The sequence below is a fragment of the Balaenoptera borealis genome (genome assembly GCF_965194805.1).
Source record: "Balaenoptera borealis genome assembly, chromosome: 2".
NCBI classification, from domain to species: Eukaryota; Metazoa; Chordata; class Mammalia; order Artiodactyla; family Balaenopteridae; genus Balaenoptera; species Balaenoptera borealis.
In genome coordinates this window covers 128,954,157-128,980,538 of record NC_138867.1, presented here as the reverse complement: position 1 = coordinate 128,980,538, position 26,382 = coordinate 128,954,157, and the positions used below count along the sequence as shown (strand labels likewise).

General features: G+C 40.0%; 1 protein-coding gene across 11 annotated transcripts; it reads right to left on the bottom strand.

Moving 5' to 3' along the window:
• Positions 1-9,769: 9,769 nt before the first annotated feature.
• Positions 9,770-26,338, bottom strand: LOC309624009 (zinc finger protein 248-like). 11 transcript variants are annotated; one of them, XR_014241736.1, is made up of 7 exons: positions 26,129-26,337; positions 24,033-24,077; positions 23,161-23,322; positions 22,775-22,870; positions 21,912-21,946; positions 18,299-18,426; positions 16,736-16,943 (listed from the first exon to the last, which is right to left on the bottom strand). XR_014241736.1 is itself a non-coding variant. In XM_082381526.1 (7 exons), exons 1-6 carry the CDS (start codon positions 26,250-26,252, stop codon positions 18,388-18,390), a joined length of 501 nt encoding a protein of 166 aa, XP_082237652.1. In that variant the 5' UTR covers positions 26,253-26,336; the 3' UTR covers positions 16,736-16,943; positions 18,343-18,387. The 11 variants fall into 11 exon arrangements, 8 of the variants coding, with proteins under 8 accessions (XP_082237655.1, XP_082237652.1, XP_082237651.1 ...); XM_082381526.1 differs by having other exon boundaries at positions 18,343-18,426; positions 26,129-26,336; XR_014241737.1 differs by lacking the exon at positions 21,912-21,946 and having other exon boundaries at positions 26,129-26,334.
• Between the last annotated feature and the right edge of the window lie 44 nt (positions 26,339-26,382).

Sequence of the window (26,382 nt, the reverse complement as noted above, 5' to 3'; positions counted from 1 at the left end):
TTTATTCATGTAAGTCATTATGATTGCATTCTTCTTATAAAATTAAAACTTGGCAGCTAAGGCTAAAATCCCATTTCACCCCTCTTGCTCTTCATTTTTTAAAATTAATTTTTATTGGAGTATAGTTGCTTTACAATGTTGTGTTGGTTTCTGCTGTACAGCAAAGTGAATCAGCTATACGTATACATATATCCCCTCTTTTTTGGATTTCCTTCCCATTTAGGTCACCTCTTGCTCTTCATTTTTGTCACAACTCTTTTCCTCCAGCATAATTAACAGTATGTTTATCCTTCCAGAATTTTCTCTGTGTGCACACACACCCACACACTATTTAAAATATATGTGACAACATTTTTTGTTTAGCTTCTTTTCTTCTTTTTTCATAAGTAGCATTACACATTATTATTATTGTGCTACAGCTTGCTTTTCTCTCCCACTCTACGTTTTGGAGATCTGTCCATGTTAGCATTTTTTTAACTACTTAATTTTTAACCACTGCACAATGTAGCTGTTTTATGGTTTATTTACTCACTCCTCCCCTCACCCCACCTTTCCCTGCTACAAACAATGCTGCTGTGAACATCCTTCATACACTTTCTTGTGCACGTGTGATTTTATTTCTCTACAACAGAAATCTGACAGTGGAATTACAGGTTATCAGGGTATGAACATCCCCTGCTGAATCCTAAGTATAGATTCTCCCTGGCCTGCTCCCAGTCATTTCCTCTGATTCTCGGGTACCACATCTAAATCACCAGCTTCCTGCTCCTAACTCCCCACTGAACATCTCTACCCAGAAGTCCCTCAGGTTCCTCAGTCCTATATAGGAAAAGACACATTCTCTCCCCATGGCCCCCTCCTGGTGTACACGCTTACATTCTCCCAGTTGCCCAAACGTGTAAACTGTAATCATGGTTCTCTCCTCTCTCCCTGTTGTCTAATGAGATGTCATATCTTGTGGATTTTATCTTAGTAATGTCTTTCGGTTCTCATTTCTTCTCTGGTTACCTTTGGCCAGGATTATTTTAACAATCCCTTAATAGTCTCCTTGTTCCCTTATGCAACGCATCAAATTTATCTTCATAAAGCACAGGTGATGTCATTCTCTTTGGTTGGTTCCCCCCACCATAAAACACAGTAGGATCTCCTTGGCTTGCTCTTCACAGGTTTTTCCAATCTGGCTCAGTTTTCTCCCTCTAGTTTTTATCTCTGCAGATCCCTCCTCTTTCACACTCCAGGCACACCGATCCCCTTGCATTCCCAAATGTGTCCGTATTTCTTGCCTCCAAGACTTTGTTTCTCTGTTTCCTCTCCTAGAAGTCTCTCTCCTAGCTCTGCCTATTGAGGGTCTACCATTCCTTCTAGGACCTGCCAAATACACATTAACGATGTGGGTTTCAGGGTTCTGACACAAGTAGCCAGTTTCTTAACCTCTCTAATCATCCATTTTCTTCCCTATAAAAAGGACATCAGTACCTTCCAGATCTATGGGGAACTTTTAGTTAGATTATGCATATAAAGCACTTAGCACAGTGCCTCCTAGAGTAAATGCTATATAAACCTTAACTCTATTGGCATCATGCTTCTTTTATAAAGCTGTGCTTGGTCTCACCATCAAAGGGACTTTCTTGTCCTCCTGGGCTCTCTTTATTCTAGTGGGCATTTAGTCATTCAGTTTCTTATGTCTAAGTCTGTCCTCACACCTGATAATGACCCCCTGAGGATCAGGGATCCTCTAATTCTTTTTTTTTAAAATAAATTTATTTTTGGCCACATTCGTTGCTGCACGCGGGCTTTTCTCTAGTTGCTGCGAGTCGGGGCTACTCTTCATTGTGGTGTGTGGGCTTCTCATTGCGGTGGCTTCTCTTGTTGTGGAGCATGGGCTCTAGGCGTGTGGGCTTCAGTAATTGCGGCATGTGGGCTCAGTAGTTGTGGCACACGGGCTTAGTTGCTCCTTGGCATGTGGGATCTTCCTGGACCAGAGCTCGAAACTGTGTCCCCTGCAATGGCAGGCAGATTCTTAACCACTGCGCCACCAGGGAAGTCCCTCATTTTTTAAAAATAAATTTATTTATTTTTGGCTGCGTTGGGTCTTCGTTGCTGCGCACGAGCTTTCTCTAGTTGTGGCGAGCGGGGGCTACTCTTCGTTGCGGTGTGCGGGCTTCTCATTGCAGTGGCTTCTCTTTGTTGCGGAGCACGGGCTCTAAGCGCGCAGGCTTCAGTAGCTGTGGCACATGGACTCAGTAGTTGTGGCGCACGGGCTTAGTTGCTCCATGGCATGTGGGAATCTTCCTAGACCAGGGCTCGAACCCATGTCCCCTGCATTGGCAGGCAAATTCTTAACCACTGCACCACCAGGGAAGTCCCTTTGATTCATTTCTGCATGTCTCAGAGTGTCCCCAGCACAGTGCCTAGACCTGAACTGAATGTAAGGAGAATGCCAATGTCAATTTGGAAGTGCCGTGAAGGAAAGAGAGCCAGCTATATGGAACCAGAAGACAGCTTTGAATTCCACCTTGGCACTCACTGGTTGGTAAGAATCCATACACATCACCCAGTTTCCGTATCCATAAAATGAGGAAAATACTACCACCAGCTACACAAGGTTGGGGTGAGCTTCTGTGTGCCAAAGAATTTTCTTTCTTCCTTTTTTTTTTTTTCTTTCCTGAAAGCAAAAGAGTAAGAACTTTTTAGTTGTTTTTGTTTTTTGAATCTTAGTTTGTCTTCTCACTGTAGCCTGCTTCCCCCTTGTGGAAAAAATTCAAATTACATGTAAAAATCAGTCAATATAAATAATCTGGGAGCCAGAGGTTGATCTCAGCATTGTTTATATCACTGAAAAACTGAAAAACCAGGCCTTCAAACAGGAGTTTGGCTACATACACACGCACACAGGGGAAAATTATCGAGCCATTTGAGTATAATGAAATAGATGTCTAGGGTGTACTTCTATGTAAAACCCTAATTATAAACACATAAACTTTGCACAGTTTTGTGTCTACACACATATGAAAGGATAGTACATTAAATGTTAATAGTGCTTATGTTGGGTAGTGAAATTCAGTTGCTTTTCACCTTCTCTACAGTTGTATGTCTGAGTTGTTAACAATGACCTTATTGCTATTAGAAAATTTTAATTGTGGGGGAAACTATCTGTAAAACAAGAAACCCCTTAGTTACCTGTTGTGACAGGCCAACCTGAATCAGGGAGTAGTCTGAGTCATGGATTCTAAAAATATTTCATGCTCCAATGCAATGCATGCTCATACACAGCAAACTAATGCTGAAGTCAACCCCAGATGTGCGGATCCCATTGAGAGGCAGCATCAACAGTCAAATGATAACAGATAAATATCTGCTCCTTGGGCCTGCTGCATGCCGAGAGCCCGGGCAGGAGAGGGTGGGAACAGCAAGCCAAGGGGAATAAAGGATCTTGGGCTGGAGTTCTGGGAGCCTCTCATAAGTGGGCCGATGGGAGCTGTGTATCCACGGTTCTTGGCCAGGCTGAAGTCCTGAATCTGACCCTTTGTTCCCAGCCCCAGCCAGACATGCAGCCTAGACAAAATCCCAGAACCGTCCAGGCCTCGCTGGAGACACCGACCAGTGAGCAAGGGTGTCCTCCAGGGCTCCAGTCTAGACTGGGGGAGCACTGGCGCATAAAGAGGACAAATGTGGTAAGTGTTGGAGACCAGGAGCACCTTTGGAGCTCAGAGGACAGAAAGAACCTCCTGGGAGTCAGGGGGCTGAGGAAGTTCCTGGAGGAGGTTGCAAATAAGTTGGATACACATTTGTTCAGCATTTTACCCAGGGTTTTTCAAAGATTCAGCACCCAAGGGCCACCTAATGGATAGCCAGAGCATATGAAGATTATACATTTTAAGTTTTTTGTTAGTCACTATTTAAAACAAAATTTAAATTATATAAAAGTAATATTCTCATATCAGTGAGAGGGACAATACTACTTTTAGTCTTTAACTGAAGTGTGTATATCTGGCTCCACGAGGGAAGGTCAATTTTACTTCTGGTTGTTTTCTTTTTCTTTCTACTATATTAGAAAAATCTGAACTTAAAACTGTAGGTCATCAGTCACTGTGGAAAACAGTATGGTGGTTCCTCAAAAAATTAAACACAGAATTACCATATGATCCAGCAATTCCACTTTTAGGTATATACCTAAAAGAATTGGATACAGGGACTCAGACTTGTGCTCTTAACCACTGAGCAATACTACCTTCCCAGCTGTCCAGAGAGCTTTTAAAACTTGAATGACAAAAGCTGATTCCAGTAGTACCAGAGGGCCAGTGAATGTCATAATTGACAGTTACATTCAGTGGCTTCAGGGAGAACAGCCATTTATAGAGCCATGAATATATGAGGCAAGCTTAAGTGTAGGTGCTTGGTGTCTTCACTGCAAACAGAACCTCATTCCCCGTTAAACAGGAAGTGTGACCTCAGAGTTCTAAGTCACAGACTTGTACAAGCAGCAGAGTTAGCCTACTCTCCAGAGCTTATGACATAATGTCCTCCTGCCCTTTGCTTCTGTCCAGAACACTGAGAAATCAAGAAAATATCTGCAAGCCAGGGAAATCTTATAGAGTTCATTCCCGGAATGCAAGGCTGGTCCAACATTCATAAATCAATGTAATTCATCCTATTAACAGACTAAATCAGAAAAACCATGAGATCATATCTATAAAGGCAGAAAATGTATTCAACAAAATTCAATACCTATGTATGATTAAAAAAAAAAAGGAACTGAAGAGAAATGGTACATCCAGACAATGGAATATTATGCAGCACTAAAAAGAAATGACCTATCAAGTCATGAAGAGACATAGAGGGAACTTAAGTGTATACTACTAAGTGAAAGAAGCCAATCTGAAAAGGCTATATACTGTATGATTCCAACTATATGACATTCTAGAAATGGTAAAACTATGGAGACAGTAAAAAAAGATCAGTGGTTGCCAGGGGCTAGGGGGAGGGAGGGATGCACTGGCAGAGTATAGAGGATTTTTTAGGGCAGTAAAACTATTCTATATGATACCATAATGGTGGATACATGTCATTATACATTTGTAAAAACCCACAGAATATATAGCATCAGGAGTAAACCATAATAGAAACTATGGACTTTGAGTGATTATGATATGTTCATGTAGGTTCATCAATTATAACAAATGTACCACTCTGGTAGGATATTAATAGTGGTGGAGGCTGTGCCTGTGTAAGGGAACTGTACTTTCTTCTCAATTTTGCTGTGAATCTGAAATTGCTCAAAAGAATCAAGTCTATTAAAAATAACTGGGGGACTTCCCTGGTGGCACAGTGGTTGAGAATCTGCCTGCCAATGCAGGGGACATGGGTTCGATCCCCGGTCCGGGAAGATCCCACATGCCAAGGAGCAACTAAGCCCGTGTGCCACAACTACTGAGCCTGTGCTCTAGAGCCTGTGAGCCACAACTACTGAAGCCCACATGCCACAACTACTGAAGCCCGCGCACCTAGAGCCCGTGCTCTGCAACAAGAGAAGCCACCGCAATGAGAAGCCCGCGCACCGCAATGAAGAGTAGCCCCCCCACCCCCACAACTAGAGAAAGCCCATGCGCAACGAAGACCCAACGCAGCCAAAAAAAGTAAAAAACAAACAAACAAACAAAAAACACCTGGGGATTTCCCTGGTGGTCAAGCGGTTAAGACTTCGCACTCCCAATGAGGGGGGCCTGGGTTCCATCTCTGGTCAGGGAACTAGGTTCTGCATGCTGCATCTAAGAGCCCACATACCGCAACTAAAGATCCCACATGTTGCAACTAAAGATCCCACACACGGCAATGAAGATCCTGCGTGCCGCAACTAAGACCCGGCACAGACAAATAAATATTTTTTTAAAAGTAAAAAAAAAAATAACTGGCACATCCATACAATGGAGTATTATCCAGTGACAAAAAGAAATGAGCTATCAAGCCACACAAAAACATGGATGACTCTTAAATGTATATTGCTAGATGAAAGAAGCCAATCTGAAAAGGCACTATGCTGTATGATCCCATTTATATGACATAATGGAAAAGGAAAAACTATATGGACAGTAAAAACATCAGTGGTTTTCAGGGATGTTGAAAGAGGAGGAGAGAGTTGAATAGGTGAAGCACAGATGATTTTTAGGGTGTGAAACTATTCTGTTTGATACTATAATAATGGATGTACATGACACTATGAAATTGTCAAAACCCATAGAACTTAGCAGCACAAGCATTGAACCTTATGTAATCAATTTTTAAAAATAATTTAGGCAGTAGGGGGATCTCATGATAGAATTTAAATTTTGATAAAAGAATCTCTGTATGAAATAACTTCACCATAGGGGGTGATGGGAAAATAATAAACTTGGGATATGAGTGGAGAAGACAGACTAAAGGCAAGTAAACTACACATAAGTACTGTACTCTGGTTGCTAAAGTTGTTTTCCACAGGGGTTCAGGTTAATAATCCTGACGCTACTACACATGCATACTGGAACTGAACAATTAAATAAGTGGATGGCAGATGGTGGGACCCAGGAGTGAGAGGTTACAGTTAAGCTAGTGGGGAAGGCTAGAATGATCTACGTGATATTGGATTAGAGTTGGAGACATCAGTATGAAATCATGTTTAGCTTAATGGAGATAGAGATGGGTACATATACAGATATTTATAGGTATGTGTATACCCATGGGTTAGTATAAACACGTATGTATCTTGCTCTCTCAGCTGGGAGGGCCTAGAAGCTGTGACACTACAATACCAACAAGCACACCCAGCACTCAGATCTTGGTTTCATTTTTATAACAGCTTTATTGAGATTGAATTCACATACATACAATTCATCTATTTAAAGTGTACATTTCAATGGTTTTAGTATGCATATTTAGTATATTTTAGTGTATTGTGGTACGACTATCACCATGATCAATTTTAGAATATTTTCATCACCCCCAAAAGAAACTCTGTATCCATTATCTCCATACCTCCCCAGCCCTCCCAGCCCTAGGCAACCACCAATATACTTAGATTCTGGATTTTCCTAATTTAGACATTTCATGTAAGTGGAATATTGCAACATGCGGTCCTTGTGACTGGTTTGTTTCACTTAGCATAATTTCAAGGTTCATCCATGGTGTAGTATGCATTAGTGCTTTACTACTTTTCATAGCCAAATAATATTCTGTTGGAGGGATATGCCAGATTTTATTTATCTATGCATAAGTTTATGGACAGTTAAGTTCTTTCACTTCTTGGCTATTATGAATAATGCTGCTATAAACGTTTTGTGTACAAGTTTTTGTGTGGATATATGTTTCCATTTTTCTTGGATATATATCTAGAAGTGAATTAATCTTTTGAGGAACTGTCAGACTGTTTTCCAAAGCAGCTGCACTATTTCACCTTTCTATCAGCAATGTAGTGTATGAGGGTTCTAATGTCTATACATCCTTTCCAACAGTTACTGTTGTCCATCTTTTCAATTATAGCCATCTTCATGGGTATGAGATTGTATCTCACTGTGGTTTTGATTTGCATTTCCCCCGATGGCTAGTGATGTTCAGCACCTTTTCATGTGCTTATTGGTCATTTGCATATCTTCTTTGGAAAAATGTCTATTCAGATTCTATATGTTTTTAAATTGGGTTATTTTTCTTTTCAATGGGAGTTCTTTATATACTCTAGATACAAGTCCCTTATCATATATATAATTTGCAAAAATTTTTCTCCCATTCTTTTCTTCCATATCTATTCACTTACTTGATGGTGTCCTTTGAAGCACAAAATTTTAAAATTTTGATAATATCCAATTGATTTACTTTTTCACTTTGTTGCTTGTGCTTTTGGTGTCATATTTAAGTATCCATTGTCTATGTAAGGTCATGAGATACAGCAGGCAAGCTGCCACTAGACTGGGATTATAACTTGATTTCAGAAGTAGTGGTATTCACACCTCCATGTTAAAATAAAGTTCATACCTTATATGTTAAATCCAAAGGTAGATGAATGAAAGTCTTAATTATGAAGATATTTCAAGGGAAGAGATGAAGGAAGTAGTGTCTTGATCTCCCCACCCCACCTCATTCACCTTCAATTTTCCACTTTCAGCACCTTCAAACCCTGATAGAGTAAATGCTTTTGACTCTTATGATCAAATAATTTTCCTTTTCCCACATAGCTTCTGTTTGTCAGGGTTTCAAGATTATTTTATTTTTTTCATCAAGCAACCAAAGAAGATATTTCTATTCCTGTCCTGTGTATTCAAGTTCAGACAAACAAACAATTTCCATGGGCAAAAACTTCTTCCAATCAGTAAATAAGGATTTTTTGTTGTTGTTAAGGTGTTGGATTATGTGAGATTTCTGTCACCCAGATCCAAAATTCTGTGATTCTGTTTCCAGGGTGCTGTGATTTTTAAAATTCTAATCCATCGGTGGTTTAGTTGTCAAGGCAGTTATAGGCAGCCTCACCCAGTTCTCTGGGCTCTCTTGTGTCTGGAATTTCAGACATGGCTGGCTGGTATTCCCAAGCCAAGTGACATCTTCTTAGAGAAAGTGAATACAGCCCACCTGTAGGTCTATGTGACCTACTTTATAAGGAGAAGACCACAAAAATCATCTTTGTGTTCCATAAGGCAGGCAAATTCCAGTGAGAAGAAAGGACATGAATAAAGTACCCTGGGTAAGTTCTTTTTTTAGAAAGAGAAATAGTCTATTAGCCACTAGACTCAGATGCCTTTGTGGGGAGAGATGCAAGTATGGACAGAGTGGTCAATATGGCCTTACCCATATTAGAATATATGGGACCCATATTAGAATACAAGATGGTGACTCTTTCCAAGAGCCAAGGCTGCATGACGGTTTAACTCCCTGGGAGGGGAGAAGACTCAGCAGATTTCTGCCCTGCAGCAGACCAGGGCCAGAAGGAAAACTGGTCACTCGGGAGAGAAAGAGATGGAGGTCTGGGTCTTTCATCTAGGTTTGTCCTACCCCAAGGGATTTTTCTGTTCTATCAGGTGAACAGAGGATAAGACCCGGGCTTCAAATTGTTTCTAAAATCACTCTAATCCCAGACTCATGTACCCCCACCGCCACATGCTTCCCCTGCCTCCCCCTTCACATGTGCATTCCATCTGCTAACCTAACAGAAATATATCACAGAAAACCTTTCCTGCTCATGTGTCTCACCTAGACACATCAACCCCGCTTTTGGACATCCCTCCTTCAGGGTGTTACTCAGACTTCATGCCGTTCTTCATACCATCTTCTACAGGTGTATCATGCTTTAATCTTCATACACTTAGGTCTCCCCAATCCTGCCAACTCTCTTTTTCCACCATGTCCTGTGTATGGGGAGGTGTCAGGATGCTTCTCAAGTAATTTCTGTTAAAGGAAAAAGGAAGGGGCCCAGCACCCTCCTACCCTACCTCTTTTGTTCCACTCTACAGGGCTGTCTTTGCAACTTCTAGAGAGTGATTCCATTTGTGGATTCTCTAGCATGTAGATCTAAAGTCAAGACTTTATATACCATTGATCCCATTATTTTAAGTAGTTTCTCTACTATTAACATATTACATTACTAGGGTATATTTGTTATAATAAATGAACCAATGGTGATACATCATTATTAACTAAAGTCCACACTTTATTCAGATTTCTTTAGTTTTTATCTGACGTCCTATTTCTGTTACAGGATTCCACCTAGGATACTACATTATATTTAGCCATCATGTCTCCTTAGGCTCCTCTTGGCTGAAGCAGTTTCTCTGACTTTCCTTGTTTTCATAACCTCAACAGTTTTGAGAAGTACTGGTCATGGATTTTGTGGAATGTCCCCCTGCTGAGATTTTCTTGATATTTTTCTCATGCTTAGACTGCAAAGGGAGGAAGACCACAGAGGTAAAGCACCATTTCATCATATTATATCAAGGGTTCATGCTATCAACATGACTTATCAGTGTTGATACTGACATTGGTCATCTGTCTAAGGTAGTGTTGGTCCATGTTTCTCCACTGTAAAGTTACTATTTCCCCATTTCTTTCCATACTATTCACTTTGGAAATCGCTAGGCATAGCATACACTTAAGGACTGAGAAGTTAGGCTCTCCATTTTTGAGGGCTGAGTATCTATTGATTTTTAAACTATTTGTTATTTGTTACATTGCTCTAGGGTTTAGACAATATCATAATTTCCTTCAGATTAATACTAACTTAATTCCAGTGATATATAGAAAATTTGCTCCACTCTGCCCACTTTTGTGCTACTATTTTATATATATTTTGTCTATGTATGTTAAAACCCAACAATACAGTGTTATAATTGTTGCTTTATATAATTTTATGTCTTTTTGGCTGTGCCACGGGGCATGCGGGATCTTAGTTCTCCGACCAGGGATCGAACCCATGCCCCCTGTAGTGGAAGTGCCGAGTCTTAACCACTGGACCACCAGGGAAGTCCCTAATTTTATGTCTTTTGAAGAAACTAAGAGAAGAAAGGATACACACAAATAATCTTAAAAAAACCCCCAAACATTTATCATTTCTGGTACTCTTCAGTTCTTCCTGTGGTTTCAAGTTACCATCTGATGTCACATCCTTACTCCCCTAGAGCTTCTTTCTTTCTCCCTTCCTTTGCACTGTAAAATATATTATACCTCTATATGTTATAGGCCCAATACTTCAATCTTTTAAAAACAGATTTATGGAGATATAGTTCACACACCATACAATTCACCCATTTAGAGTATACAATTCAATGGTTTCGGTATATTTACAGACATGTGCAGCCATCTCCGCAGTCAATATCAGAACATTTTCATCACCTCAGAAAGACATTTGATATCCTTTAGCCATAATCCCCTTATCTCCTCATCTCCTCCTCCAACCCTAAGCAACCACTAGTCTACTCTTTGTCTCTGTAGAATTGTCTATTCTGGACAGTTCATATAAATTGAATTATGTGATATGTAGTCTTTTGTGACTGGCTTCATTTACTTAGCATGTTTTCAAGCTTCATCTATGTTGTATTGTGTATTTCATTCTGTTTTATGGCTGAATAATATTCCATTACATAGATATACCACATTTTGCTTATTCATTCATCAGTTGGTGGACATTTAGGTGGCTTATACCTTTTAGTTATTGTGAAGAGTAGTGCTTTGAGCATTTGTGTACAAAGTTTTGCATGAACATATGTTTTCATTCCTCTTGGGTATATACGTAGGAGTGGAGTTGCTGGGTCCTATGGTAACTCTATGTTTGGTCATTTGAGGAACTTGCAGAGTGTTTTCCAAAGTGGCTGCATCATTTTACATTCCCACCAGCAAGCAGTGCATGTTGTCTACAAGAAACTCACTTAAAAATAAAGACACAGATTAAAAGATAATTCCTCCCTCCCGTCCCTATGACATTGCTGTTATTCCTTTCACTTACCCATAGGCTGTAATCAACCAATATACTGCCATTATTATTTTGAACAAACTTATTAGTTAGATCAATAAGACTAAGAAAAATAAAAAATTGTATTTTGCCTTAATTTATTCTTTCTCCAACACTCTTCCTTCCCTTATGGAGATCTTGAGTTTCTTTTCTTTTCTTTTTATAAATTTATTTTTGGCTGCGTTGGGTCTTCATTGCTGCGCGCCGGCTTTCTCTAGTTGTGGCGAGCTGGGGCTACTCTTCATTGCGGTGCCCGTGTTTCTCATTGCGGTGGCTTCTCTTGTTGCGGAGCAAGGGCTCTAGGTGCGCGGGCTTCAGTAGTTGTGGCTCACAGGCTCTAGAGTGCAGGCTCAGTAGTTGTGGCGCACGGGCTTAGTTGCTCTGTGGCATGTGGGATCTACCCGGACCAGGGATCGGACCCGTGTGCTCTGCATTGGCAGGCGGATTCTTAACCACTGTGCCACCAGGGAAGTCCCGAGATCTTGAGTTTCTGACCTATATCATTTTCCTTCTTTCTGGGAAGATATTTTAACCTTTCTTGCAAGACAGGTCTACTGGCAACAAGTTCCCTCAAATTTTGTTTGAGAGAGCATTTCTCCTTAAACTTTTGAAGGGTCCGGTATCTTTTTTCTGACACCACTCCTGATGCCAAATGTGCAGGTTTTTTTCTACACCAACTCTGCAACGCCAATTTTATGTTTACCTGGCTAGCAGTTTGGCTGAGTTTTTTGTTTGCTGTAGCTGTAGATGTGAAAGGTAAAATTTCCTCCAGTGTCCTTATTTTTGTCTCCTGTGTTATCTTTAGTTTTCTCTAAACACTTCTGCTCAAATAGCATCTGAGCTTTGCAGTTATTTTAGCTGTAACCCACTGTTATTATACAGTTTGATTGATGTGATGGTAAGATGTGGAGGGAGGGGAGCATTCTATAATCCTATGATTAGGCGCCAGTCTTTTAGTGAGGCTGTGATTTTAGGCTGTGACTTTTACAAGTGTTCTTAGCTTCTCTTGTCCCCCAGGTGAGACATGGAGGTTAAAGGGGGCCCGTGTTGGATATTTCTTTTCCTCCATGTCAAAGACTAGAGAGGGGCGGAGTGGAATATTTTCCTTCCCTCAAGTTAAAATAGTTTCTTTTGATGCAAGCCCCTCTTAAAAATAGTTCTTCCCTTAGGCTCTGGTGAAAACAGTTTCTTTGGATGCAAGTCCTATCTTAAAAAGAACAGAATCCTCTGGGTATATTCCAAAATGGTTACTTTTCTGCTCCCTCTGTCAGAAGCAGGAAGGAACTTTTTTCTGATCGTTACCTGAAGAACTTGGCGGGGGGGTCCTGGAGATGACTCATGAAAGTGTGGAGGTCCCCCTAAGACTGAACCCTGAGAGTTTTTAACTCTCAGTCTACTTCATATTGAGTCTCCAGCAATTCATCAATTACAATCTAAGTGTTCCTACCTATACTGGCTCCTCTGGTGAGCTTGTTCCTAGTAACCTCTCCGTATCTTCCTTTTTCTCTAGTTTTCAGGGAAGCAGTTTGTCCTGTAACCCAAATTCTCTACAGGAAGTGAGAAGAATTGTTGATTTCCAACTTGTTCAGAATTTTTTTCTTGTTGTGAAGACGATAGTGACAAATTCTAAGATTTTTCTGTCAGATAAGAAACCAGAAGTCTGCTCAGTTCAATTTACTTCATTCTTTTTTTCTCTCTGTTCTCAGATCGTAACATCTCTAATGATCTATTTTCACATTCACTCATTCTTCTGCCAACTTAAATCTACTGTTGATCCCCTACAGTGAATCTTTATTTCAGGTATTGTACTTCTCAACTCCAGAATTCGTTTGGTTCTTTCAAATAATTTTATCTATTGACATTCTCTATTCATGAGCTACTTTCATGAATATAGTTTCCTTTAGCTTTTGAACATATTTATAATAGCTTTTTTTGCAGTGTTTGCCTTAAAAGTTCAACATTTGGGCCTCCTCAAAGGTAGTTTCTATTGCCACTGTTTTTCCTGTACAAGGGTTATACTATTCCGTTTCTTTGAACCTCTCATAGTTTTTGAGATACTATATTTTAGGAACTTTGGGTTCTGATATATCCCCTTCAGGGCTTGTGAATTTGCTCTGTTTTATTTTGTTAGTTTTTTAAAGTAGCTTGCCTGGACTAATTTTGTGAAGTCTATTTTCCTCCACAGTGTATAGTCTCTGATGTTACTGCTCAGTTCCTCCATCTCCCACCCCAAGCCTGGCTTCCTAGAAGTCACCCCTGGGTCCAAATTATTGTAATGTTCAGCCAGTGATTGGTCAGAGGTGCGCCTAAGTCCCTTGAGCCAGTAAAGCTTCCACTCTCTGCTAATGGATCTGTGTGTGACTTAGAGAATTCTTTCAAGTCTGGCCTAGGTTCAGTTAGTGACTATACCTTTCAAGTGCCTGCTCCAGTTGGTTCTGAGTGTGAAACCTAGGTGTGTGCACAGCCTTCCAGACAGGGATAACTGTGATCTTCCAGGGCACTTTTTAAGCTATTTCTCTGGTTCCCTCTGTTAAACTTTCGGGTGGCCTATTTCATTTGTTGCTACTTATTTTATGGAATAGAATTCTAATTGCTTGCCACTAAGATCTCTGTTTTCAACAATGTCTGAAGTCAAGCATTCCTCCACACTGTGTACTAAATAAAGTCAGGTCCCTCTGTGGAGCTCTGGAGCTTCCAGTCCTCCCTCTTGCCTCTCTCCCTGCACAGATGTCTACACTGTTGCATTGGAGCTGAGGAAGCTTCTTGGTTTCTCCTCTTGGCATGGAAATTCCTCCCTGCAAGTGGGATTTGGGAGGAGAAATGGAAGCCCGAGGTCTTTTTGATTTACTCCTCCCAGTGTGGAACCTCTGCTCTATAAGTGGGAGTTGGGAAAACAGGCTGCTGTCCTTTCAACTTTTGGTCCCCCATCACCCCCTGGCGTGGAACATTTGCCCTACAAACATAAAGCCTGTAGGGGGGTGGATCAGGGCCCCAGTATTCTTGGCCTACCTTGTCTTGGGTAGAGCTACTGTATAAGAAAGAGCTAGGCTGGGAACGGGAGCCCAAGTCTTCCCAGTTGGAGCTGACTAAAATTGAGCTCCTGTAACATGGAGCTGGGGTGGGCAGACGAGACACTTTGAAGATATCAGGCTTCAACAAGATCTTTCTTCTAAGTCACTTTATTTCACTGAAAGGTTTATCAGGTTGTCGATTCTCAAAACCTTTTAAATCGTTCTCAACTATTAGAAGTCTAGAAATAATTAAAGAAAAAAATTCTGTAGGGGGACTTCCCTGGTGGTGCAGTGGTTAAGAATCCGCCTGCCAATGCAGGGGACATGGGTTTGAGCCCTGGTCCGGGAAGATCCCACATGCCGCAGAGCAACTAAGCCCATGTGCCACAACTACTGAGCCTGCACTCTAGAGCCCGCGAGCGACAACTACTGAGCCCGTGTGCCACAACTACTGAAGCCCACGCGCCTAGAGCCCATGCTCCGCAACAAGAGAAGCCACCGCAGTGAGAAGCCTGCGCACCTCAACGAAGAGTAGCCCCCGCTCACCACAACTACAGAAAGCCCGCGCACAGCAACGAAGACCCAATGCAGCCAAAAATAAATAAATAAATTAATTAATTAAAAAAAATTCTGTAGGGCCCCAAATTTCTGGACTATTTGCTTTTATTTTGGCTTGTCAATCACTAATTTTTCCTGAGTTTATCTCCTTCTTATAAAAGCTTGCCAAATGCAGCTAATATCAGTGAGCAAATATTACTAACACTCTGTTCTCTAATATCTTCTAGAGCTGTTAGCACAGTAGGTGTATGTAAAGGAGACAATTTTACCAATTGTTTTGCCAGCTTGTCATCATCTTTTCAGCCTTTGACATGTTTTCTCACTGCCCAAGTGCTAGGCCAATGTCACATATTTTGTTTTCTGTTACATAGGCAATACACTTCTAGGACTAACCCCTAAATCAGTGACTTAATATAGGGGCAATGTAGGGCAGTGGTTCCAGGCTCATATCCTTGTGAGAATGAAACACAATGATGCATGTGACACCCCTCCCCCAAGTCCTTTCTATCTCCCTCTATCACAGACCTGATTACAGTGAATCGTTTCCCTGTCTATCTTTCTAATTAGAATGAAAGTTCCAATTGTACCCTTGGAAAACATAAAAATAGCTAACATCTTATGAATACCGTACATATACTATCTTGTATAATCTTTGCAATAACCCAACAAATTAGGGCGTTGTTATCTCTAATTCACAGAAGAGAAAATAAGGCTCAAAGCAGATCTAGAATCTAGAATCTGGCTGCCTGCAGAACGAGAGCTCTTACACCACCTCTTGTATGTTTTTCACCTGTGTACATAATTCTCTGTTAAAACTCACTTTAGGAAAAAATGAGGTTGCATTTAAAATTAATAAATAAGGGAGAAGTTGATTTCTAATGCCATGGATGTTTACATGGAAATTTACAGGGTATCTACCCCCCACCATTGAATGGATTTTATTTTTTAAAATGAATAATTCTCTCTGAAAAAAGTCTCTATATTTCTGAACTGTAAAATCCTTATGAAAAGTATTTCTTACTCTTCTATCACAGGTGAATTAGGAAATGCCAAATAGATAGAAATGGTACATAGTACAACAAGCCCCCAATCATACTGTTAGATTATGTAGTACTTATAGTTTGTATACTCAAACTTATGAAGTAATCCAGTGAAAATGAATAATAGTATGTATATTAATTTGCTAGGGCTGCCAAAAAAACATGCCACAGACTGGCTGGCTTAAAAAACAGAAATCTATTTTCTCACAGTTATGGAGGTTGGCAGTCCAAGATCAAGGGGCAGGCAGGGTTGGTTTCCTCTGAGGTCACCCTCCTGTTGTCTCTTCACATGGCCTTTCCTCTCTGTATCTGCATCCCTGGTATCCTAATCCCTTCTTATAAGGACACCAGTCAGACTGATTAGGGCCCACCTAATGGCCTCATTTTAACTTAATTACTCTTTAAAGGCCCCATCTCCAAATACAGTCATATTATGAGACACTGGGGGTTAGGGCTTCAACATATAGATCTGAGGGGACAATAACAGTATATAAAAAGGGGGTAATTTAGTCACCAAAAACAACTATGTAAATTGTAGTGAGTGTTGTAAGAGGCCATGGCTATTTTCTTTTGCTCACTCTCATATGATATCTGTCTCATATATACTTTATGTAAATAACAATACATTTACACACTCTATCACTGATCAAGAAGTAGCAGGAGTCTTTTATATATGCCAACAAACAACAGGAAAAACGTTTATTTTATACTTTAGAATTCTTATTTAGGAGGCCCTATGTTTTGTTACAATTCATACTTTGTTAAAAGAAGAAAAAAATAGGGAATTCCCTGGTGGTCCAGTGGTTAGGACTCTGCACTTTCACTGCCATGGCCTGGGTTCAATCTCTGGTTGGGGAACGAAGATCCCGCAAGCTGTGCAGCACAGCCAAAAAATAAAAAAAATGATAAATAATTAAAAAAAGAGTATTATTTAATGTGGAAAATAATTGGTAATGGCATTCTACATATATAATACTTATTTTGTATTCATAATTGTTAGCTTCACATAAGCAATTCCAATACCTATATGATTTACATTATGTGGTGCATAGTGTAATGTAGAACAGTTTGGAATATAATGCTTTCATACTTTGCATACTGTCCATATATGATTTTCTAATTTTGTTTTGACTAGCCCACTTATTAATATTTCAAAAGTCTTTGTAGTCCACAGTAAGCATTTATCCTTAACAAGGAGGTGTACTTTCTGTAATATCTTCTAGAAATACTTTGGCATCACATCTGAAATATGAGTTCTACAGAAACATAGCTACATACTTTTCTAAATTTGTTGAATTAATAGGCTTCTTCTTAAGACTTCTTGATACATAATAAGGTTTGATTTCCAATGAAGGCTTTCTGTCACTGTAATTTTTAGTTGAAAATATTCCCACATTACTTTCTCTTTTAAGAAACTTTTTCTTTATGAGTCCTCTTATGGCGACAGAGGGCTGAGCTATGTCTGAAGGCTTTCCCACATTGATTGCATTCATAGGGTTTTTCTCCTGTGTGAGTTCTGTGATGTATAATGAGGTCAGACTTCTCAGAAAAGGCTTTTTTACACTCATTACATTCATAAGGTTTCTCCCCAGTATGGATTTTCTTATGTCTAATAAGGCAGGACACTTCACTGAAAGCTCTCACACACCTGGTACACACATAAGGTTTCTCTCCTGTGTGTATTCTCCGATGTACAAAGAGGTGTGACTTCATGCTGAAGGCTCTCCCACATTCATCGCACACATAGGGTTTCTCCCCAGTATGAGTTCTCTGGTGAATATTGAGGTGTGATTTTTGGAAAAATGCTTTCTCACACTCATTACACTCATAGGGTTTCTCCCCAGTGTGAATTCTCTGATGTTCAATGAGGTGTGATTTATGGGCGAAAGCTTTTCTACATTCAGTACACTCATAAGGTTTCTCTAGAGTATGGCTTCTCAGATGTATAATGAGATTTGATTTCTTGCTGAAGCCTTTCCCACACTCAGTACATACAAAGGGCTTTTCTCCTGTATGAGTTCTCTTATGTATAATGAGGTCTGACTTCTGGAAGAAGACTTTTCCACATTCACTACATTCATTCTTTCTTGCATATCTTCTGTTACCACTAAATAAGTCTAAATAGTTAAAACTTCTATGATACGAGTCATGTCTTTGGAGTCTTTGTTTTGAAGAAACAAAGGCTGTGCTCAGATGACATCTATTTTTAAGTGCATTACAATTGTTACCCTTTTCCTCCGTCACAGTTTTCTGGTCAATGAATGCAACATGCCTGAAAAGTGTTCCTTGGTTCTCTTGGTGCCTCTCCATGTGGTCATCAACTTGCCAGACTTTTTCTAGAAGGAAGCATAATAAAGTATATGTTGGTGAATATTTCTGCTAATGTATTATGACTCATAACTTTTTGCCCTATTGTGAGATTGAATCTTTACTTGCAGACCCAGTATCCATATCTAAAAGAAATACCAAGGCTAAATGGAATCTATACCCCTGAGCTTAGCAGGAAAGCCACAACTTTTTAAAAAACTGTAGTAGTAGTAAAAGAACTAGATACTATGACAATGAACATAAATATATTTGACTATATGCATACAAGACTTTGTAAAATGGGGAGAAAAATGGAAATAATGCCAAGAAGTAGTAAAAAGGAACAAAGAAGAACAACTGCTACAGGGTCAATGGGAGGAGCCCATCTAGGAGAAATAAAAGTGACTAGGGTAAAATGGTGATTAGAGGAAATAAAGGAAGGACTGGATGAGCAACAGAGAGATTTGAGCTAGTGTCTCATCAACTCATTGTTGGATTGCTGTAGTTTAATCTTCACTTGTCTCTTTGCTTCCAGTGTCTTTGAGCTCTTGTCTATTCATCCAGCAGCATGAAACTGATTTTATAAAACCATCAATTCTACTTGTAAACAGGAACACTTTTGTAACCAGTATAATGGTAATTCATTCTTGTATAGGTGTGAGGGCGCAGGAATTCCTATGTCCAGTAAGAGGAAAATATGCCATAGGATAAGCCAAACTTGCCTCAGGATTAGAGTCACTGCTAAATTCTGATTACTGAGTGTATCATGTTATTCTACAATAGTTCATAGATACTGAATCAATCCTGACTTTTAAATGCTCTCCCTACCTTGCTCTCTACCTAACACAGAAGGAAAATGAATTGTCGTTAAGCACATGGGCTCTGAATCCAGATTACAATCTTAGTTTCATCACTAGTTAGATGTGTGGCACAGGTCAAGTTAATCTCTTTGGGCCTCAATTTCCCCTTGTATAAAAAAGGATAATAATAGCACCTATCTTACAGGGTTTTGTGAGGATTAAACGAGTCAATTGCTTTAAGTACTCAGAATACTGCCTAGCATGTAATGTTTCACTAGTTAGATATTATTATATTTATTATTACTGATCCTCAGACAACTATGTTCTTGCCACTTTCTGCTTTATATCCTGTTTTCCAAGCTTCTGGATTCTATTAATGTAATCTTAAGCAGTAGATTTCTCACCCTGTATCTAAATTCCTATCAATCTTCATTTTCATCTATTGATATTTTATAAACTTCTGACAGTACCTGACTACTGTTACACTTATGCTACCTATATCCAGAGCAATAAAGGCACTCCTTGGCTCAGAATTTGACAATCCTACTGAGCTTCGTGGCCCAGTTCCCAACATGTAAGTCATCACTCTTTAAAGAAAGAAAGTGAGTAAATTTCTAATCTGTATCTACCACTGGAACCCCAGAGGCTTCAACACATAACTTTTATCCCAGTGATACTGTGATTTATAATAAGAAATATATATTTCATCTTTGTCCCTGTTTCTGGCACAGAGCTCCAAAAACTCTTATAATTTCCTAAGTGATGAGAGTCATAACGGTGTCTTTTGTTATGTTAATAAGTGACTTATGGGAAGCATCTAAGGATGGGGGCTGGTTGCCAGTGGAGCCAACCATGTGATTAGAGGGCTGGAACTTTCAGTTCCATGCCTCAACTTCCAGACAGGGGAGAGGGGCTGGAGGCTGAAGTACTCACCAGTGGCCAATGATTTAATCAATCATGCCTATGTAATGGAGCCTCCATAAAAACTCTAAAGGAGGGGGTTCAGAAAGTTCACAGGTTGGGGAACCAGAATGCTTTCATGTACCATCATGCTGGGCCCCAAACTCCATGAGGCCAGAAGTTCCTTGAGTTTGAACTTCTGGCCTCCATACCTGTAAGACAATTAACTTCTGTTGTTTGTGGTAATTTTTAAGTTGCAGCCCTAGGAAATTAATACAATGTTAAAAAAAAAAAAAAAAGACACTATGACAACACAAAGGTGATGGTGGGGAGGCTAGAATGCTAGAGAAATGAAGATCAAAAACTCTAGGTCCAACCCCAGTGACTTTTTAGCTGAGATAGAAAAATCCATCTTAAAATGCACATGGAATCTCAAGGGACTCCAAGTAGTCAAACACTCCAAAAAAAGAACAAAGTTGGATAACTAACACTTCCTGATTTTAAAACATACTACAAAACCATAGTGATCAAAAACAGTGTGGTAATGACATAAAGACAGACAGATAGACCAATGGAATAGAATAGAGAGCCCAGAAATAAACCCTCATGTATATGGTTAAATGATTTTCTACGAGAGTACCAAGATCATTCAATGGGGAAAGGACAGTCTTTTCAATAAATGGTGCTAGGAAAACTGGATACCTACATGCAAAAGAATGAAGTTGTATCCTTATCTTATGTCATATACAAAAATTAACTGAAAATGGATCAAAGACTTAAAGAGCTAAAATGATAAAACACTTATTTGGAACTTCCCTGGTGGTGCAGTAGTTAAGGCTCTGCACTTCCACTGCAGGGGGTGCAGGTTCGATCCCTGATTGGGGAACTAATTTCCCACTTGACTGCAGCATGGCCAAAAAAAAAAAAAAAATGATAAAACACTTAGATGAAAATACAGAAAAAAGCCTCATGGAGTTGGATTTGGCAATGATTTCTTGGATATAACACCAAAAGCATAGGCAACAAAAGAAAAAATAGGTAAACTGGATTTCATCAAAATTAAAACCTTTTGGGTGTCAAAGGACACTATTAAGAAAATGAAAAGGCAACCCACAGAATGTGAGAAAATACTTGCAAATCATATATTTTGTAAAGGATTAATACCCAGAATATATAAAGAAACAACCCAGTTTTAAAATAGGCAAAGAGGGGCTTCCTTGGTGGCACAGTGTCTAAGAATCCACCTGCCAGTGCAGGGGACACGGGTTCGAGCCCTAGTCCGCGAAGATCCCACATACCATGGAGCAACTAAGCCCGTGTACCACAACTACTGAGCCTGCGCTCTAGAGCCCGCAAGCCACAACTACTGAAGCCCGTGCGCCTAGAGCCTGTGCTCTGCAACAAGACAAGTCACTGCAATGAGAAGTCCACGCACCGCAAGGAAGAGTAGCCCCCGCTCGCCACGACTAAAGAAAACCTGCACAGCAACAAAGACCCAGCACAGCCAAAAATAAAATAAATACATTAAAATAAAATAAAATAGGCAAAGAACTTGAATAGACACTTCTTCAAAGAAGATATACAAATGGCCAATAAGCACATGAAAAGATGCTCAACATCACTAATCACTAGGGAAATGAAAATCAAAACCATAATGAGATACCACTTCATACCAATTAGGATGACTATTTACTTAAAAAAACTAGAAAATAACAAGTGTTGGTGAGGATGTGGAGAAATTGGAACACTTGTGCATTGTGGTGGGAATGTAAAATTGTGCAGTAGCTGTGGAAAATATCATGGGAATTCCTTAAAAATGTAAATAGAGAATTACCACATGATCCAGCAATTTCCCTTCTGAGTATATACCTGAAAGAATTGAAAGCAGGGACTCAAACAGATATTTGTACACCAATGTTCAAAGAAGCATTATTCACAACAACTAAAAGGTAATAACTCAAAATGTTCACTGGTAGATGAATGGATAAATAAAATGTGGTATATACTACAATGGAATATTATTCAGCCATAAAAAGGAATGACACTCTGACACATGCTACAATATAGATGAACTTTGAGATATTATGCTAAGTGAAATAAATCAGACACAAGAGGACAAATATTCTAAGATTCCACTTATATGAGGTATCTAGAATAGTCAAATTCATAGCTATAGAAAGTAGAATAGTGGGTACCAGTGGCTGGGGGAAGGTGGAACAGAGAGTTATTTTTTAATGGTTTCAGTTTGTGATGATGAAAGAATTCTAGAGATGGATGGTGGTAATGGTCTCACAACAATGTGAATGTACTTAATACCACTAAACTGTACACTTAAAAATGCTTAAAATGGTAAATTTTATGTTGTCTATATTTTGCCACAATTTTAAAAAAGAGAAAAATATCTTCTCAAGGTCCTAAATGAAGTTGATAGGGATGACAGGCAGAATACACCTGAAGGAGAAAATGTAACTCTCTAACAGCCATGCAAAAAAACCACATTAATATGTGAAGGTGGTACACAGAAATGGTGTTCAGGTAGATATGAAACTTATGTTAACTGTCCCCAGTTATTTCCAAAGGTCCGAGGCCTTTAAGAAGAGAATCTGAAGCATATTTCTCAAAGATGTCAGCCCTCATTAACCAACTGTGAACTTCATTTCATTCACTTCCATCCACACAACTCTTCACCTAACTCACCTGGGTATCTCCAACTTGAGATTTCTCTCTCCACCATCCATGGTTCTTCTCCTTGTTCCAATTTGTGGATCACAGCAGGCTTGATGGTTTTATATCCTGTCAATGAGAAATGATAAGGGATTTGGACCTAGCTACTTGGGCTTCAGGTCCTTTGAACTCTCAGCTTCATCAGGGACTGCCTGATAAAGGTGCTCATTTGTACCTTAAAAAGAGGTTTTTTAAACAAACGTGTAGCCATATCTCCCCAAAGATTGTCAGTTGTCATCAACTGAGACTCAGAGCCACACTAGTAAAAGTATTTCAGAGGGCTGGCAATTTGGAGCAACTGAGAAAGGAAAAGCAGTCAACCAGGCGCACACCAATCAACACTGGGAAATGGTCCTCACCCACTGAGATGAGGTTGATATAGTTCTCCAGCATCACGTCCCGGTACAGATCCCTCTGGGAAGGGTCCAGATACCGCCACTCCTCCTGGGTGAAATCCACAGCCACGTCCTTGAATGTTACTGGTCTCTGTAACAACACATTGCTATTCCAACTAAAATGATCTATAATGCATAAAATGGAAAAAAATGCATGGCAACTTGTTTCTAACCATGTTCATTAGTTGACAATGCTTCCCAAAATTTAGTCCCACTTCGTTTTTGGAGATATTACACTAAACTGGTCTCATTCTGTTTCTCCAGCACTGTGCTTTGATGCCTGTTTGTCTAGATTTATGTTCCATTTTGTGCATGACACAAAACTCATATTTGAAATACTTTATACTTGTGAAATAATTACCCATTAGGACATTCATTTAATAATAAGTCATTAAACAAATATTTACTGAGTACCCACTACATGTCCAGAACTGACTGTCCTAAATGCAAAGGATCAAATATCGGAAGCTGATCCAATTTGCCAATATGTCAAGCCATAGAAAAAATGCTTACTCAGTGTCAAAAGTTATACAATGAGAAGGCACTGTTCAAACCGCTCTTGATAAGCTTTTTCACGAAGAATAAAACACTTTAATTCTCAATGTTTTAAATTACAGTGTACTAAATATTTGTTTTTATTATTTTTCATTTCCCTATACTTGTATAACCAAGAGAGGATTCAATGTTTTGACAAAAAAGTTTAAGGTCACAGAATAATTGTAACCAATGGGGGAAATCTCATTGATTATTAAGATTGTTTTGAACTATTTCAGCTCATGTGGTCATTTTTATAATCCTGTACTACTGTTCCTGTATAGCAAAACAAACTAACTCACCTGGGACTTGGTCATTTTCTGTAACCCTTGGGTGAAGGCAGAGATCTATAAAGACAGAGATAGGTTTAAGAGAATGAGCCATGTGAGACCAGGTATGACCTGAAGATTCCAGAATCACTGGTGTAATAAACCCTGACACAGGTGACCATAACAACCCATACACAGCTGCCTCAACAGTTGGGTTGAAGAAGCCACTGTGGGAGAATTTCCCTTGGGTCCTCCAGAATTCATTGAGAGAAAACCACAGATTTTTGCACTAAGATTTAGCTACAAGGATATCTGTTGTAGCACTTTTAAAAATACTTAAAGTTGGAACAAATTAAAGAACTGGTTAGTCAAATAGATATATACCCCCCCAAGTAAATGTGTAATCATCAAAAATGATGTTGTCAGAAATTTATCAAAATGTAAGTGGTAGTTGATGTACACCCTTCTCTGACCCTCTAGTCATGCACTCTGTGGACTCCAACCAGGGCTCTAGGAATAGAGACAGGCTACAGTTTGAAAGTAGGATGCACCAGTATTGGGTTCTCAGTGGGACCAAGGATCTAGGCAAAGACATCTATAGACTTGGAAATATAGTGTCCACATGGTGAGATTCATTCAACAGTCTGTCTGGAATCTGCCCCAGGGGAACTGAGGTGCAGGTCCCTGTGGTTTAAGCTGAGGAGGAGCAGAGTTCAGTCAAATGCTGTGTTTTAGGCTGGGAGACATGTTGTAAAAAGTAGGAGAGTTGGAAACAAATATCTGGGCTTGAATTTACCTCCTGGCTATTTGACCTTGAGCAAGTCACTTCACCTTCCTGAGCCTCAGTAAAATTGGAAATAATACCTGTGTTGTACCAGTGACTTTACCCGCCCACCCCTTTTTAAATTAAGCTAACAAATATATTTTACAAAACAACCTAATGTTAATGTAGGGGTGTGTGTGTGTGTGTGCACACTCACGTCCATGCTAGCTGTTCCCTCTGGCCAGCACACACTTCCACTATTTCATCAAGACTTTCGTCAAATACCAAGGAGGCCTCCCAGTCTACCTAATTTAAAATTAACCCTTCTCCCATTTCCCTTAACCTGATCTACTTTTTCTTTGTGTATAACACATCACCTTCTAGTATACTACATAATTTACTGATTTTATTATGCTTATTGTTTACTGACTATCTCTACTTAACTAAAACTAAAATTTCATAAAGGCAGGGATTTTTGTCTGAATAGTCAATAGCCAGCACCAGGAACAGTGTTTGGCTCACAGATGCTCAAAAAAATAGTCATTGAAAAAAAATACATATGTAGCTATAGTAAGTTTCATAAAACAATGTCTATCACATGGGATACATATGTGATATTTTACAGTATTTTATTTTTTTAAATGTTCACATACAAGAGTACATACTATAGGATTCCATTTATATGATGTTCTAGAAGGGCAAAATTAAACTGTAGAAATTGGAAAACTGGTTGTTTCTCAGCATACGGGGGGAATGATTGACTGGGAAGGTTCAGAACTTTCTGGGGGATTAAAATGTTTTGTATTTTGATGGTGTGGTGGTTAAATGGGTGTATACAACAATTTTTACATTTTTATTCTCTGTAAGTTACGTGCAAATTATTCTATGTAAATTATAACCCAACTTTTAAAAACTACTGGCAAATAAAAATACTAGTCTTTACTAACTTAACAGATTTCATCACCCATACTCACGACCGTACTTGGTTTCAACCCATAGTTTGAAAAACTGACTTACAGGGTTGCTGTGGGGTTAAAGCTAGACACCTTTGGAAAAGCAGGTAGCATTCCACCGACAACAATTCAGACCTTCAGTAAAGCTTGGTTCTCTTTCCACACCCCGGAGGGCGCTCCGGGCGTTAACCACTTGTGCGCTCCGGCCACCGGTGGATGCGCTCCGGGTCGCCACACCTGCAGAGCCCCCGCATCACCCGATCCCCGACCCGCAAGAACGCAGTCCCGGGAGCCCGTCCACCCGGGGCTCACGGACTCGGGCTGGGAAGGGTCACTGTAGCTTTTGACACACGCCGGTCCACGCCTCTACCCCGAAGTCCGGCTGAGCCCTATTATTCCCCACCCCTTCATACCCACGCCATCTTCCTCTGCACGGCGCACCTCCAGCCCCGACCAAGGCCAGCCAGGGAGGGGCTTAACCTCTCGGGACTCACCCCCGCGCGGGGTCACTACCATGAGGACTTGGAGGGCACACATGCGCAGAAGAAGCCGCCTCGCGCGGGGCTCGCTGAAGCGTGTGCCCTCCGACTGCAAACTACATCTCCCAGAATGCCCGCGCTGAGGTGCCGCACATGCGCAGCGAGAGGCCAGGCGCGCGTGAGGTGTG

What these genes read in the sequence shown, in the direction of transcription:
- LOC309624009 (XM_082381522.1), bottom strand. Translation starts at nt 26,252, where the DNA reads ATGTGTGCCCTCCAAGTCCTCATGGTAGTGACCCCGCGCGGGGGTGAG. An exon ending in TGCAGAGGAAGATGGCGTGG is followed by an intron (nt 24,078 to 26,128) that starts GTATGAAGGGGT and finishes CTGTCTTTATAG; the next exon opens with ATCTCTGCCTTCACCCAAGG. An exon ending in CTCAAGTTGGAGATACCCAG is followed by an intron (nt 18,407 to 22,774) that starts GTGAGTTAGGTG and finishes GCTTCCTTCTAG; the next exon opens with AAAAAGTCTGGCAAGTTGAT.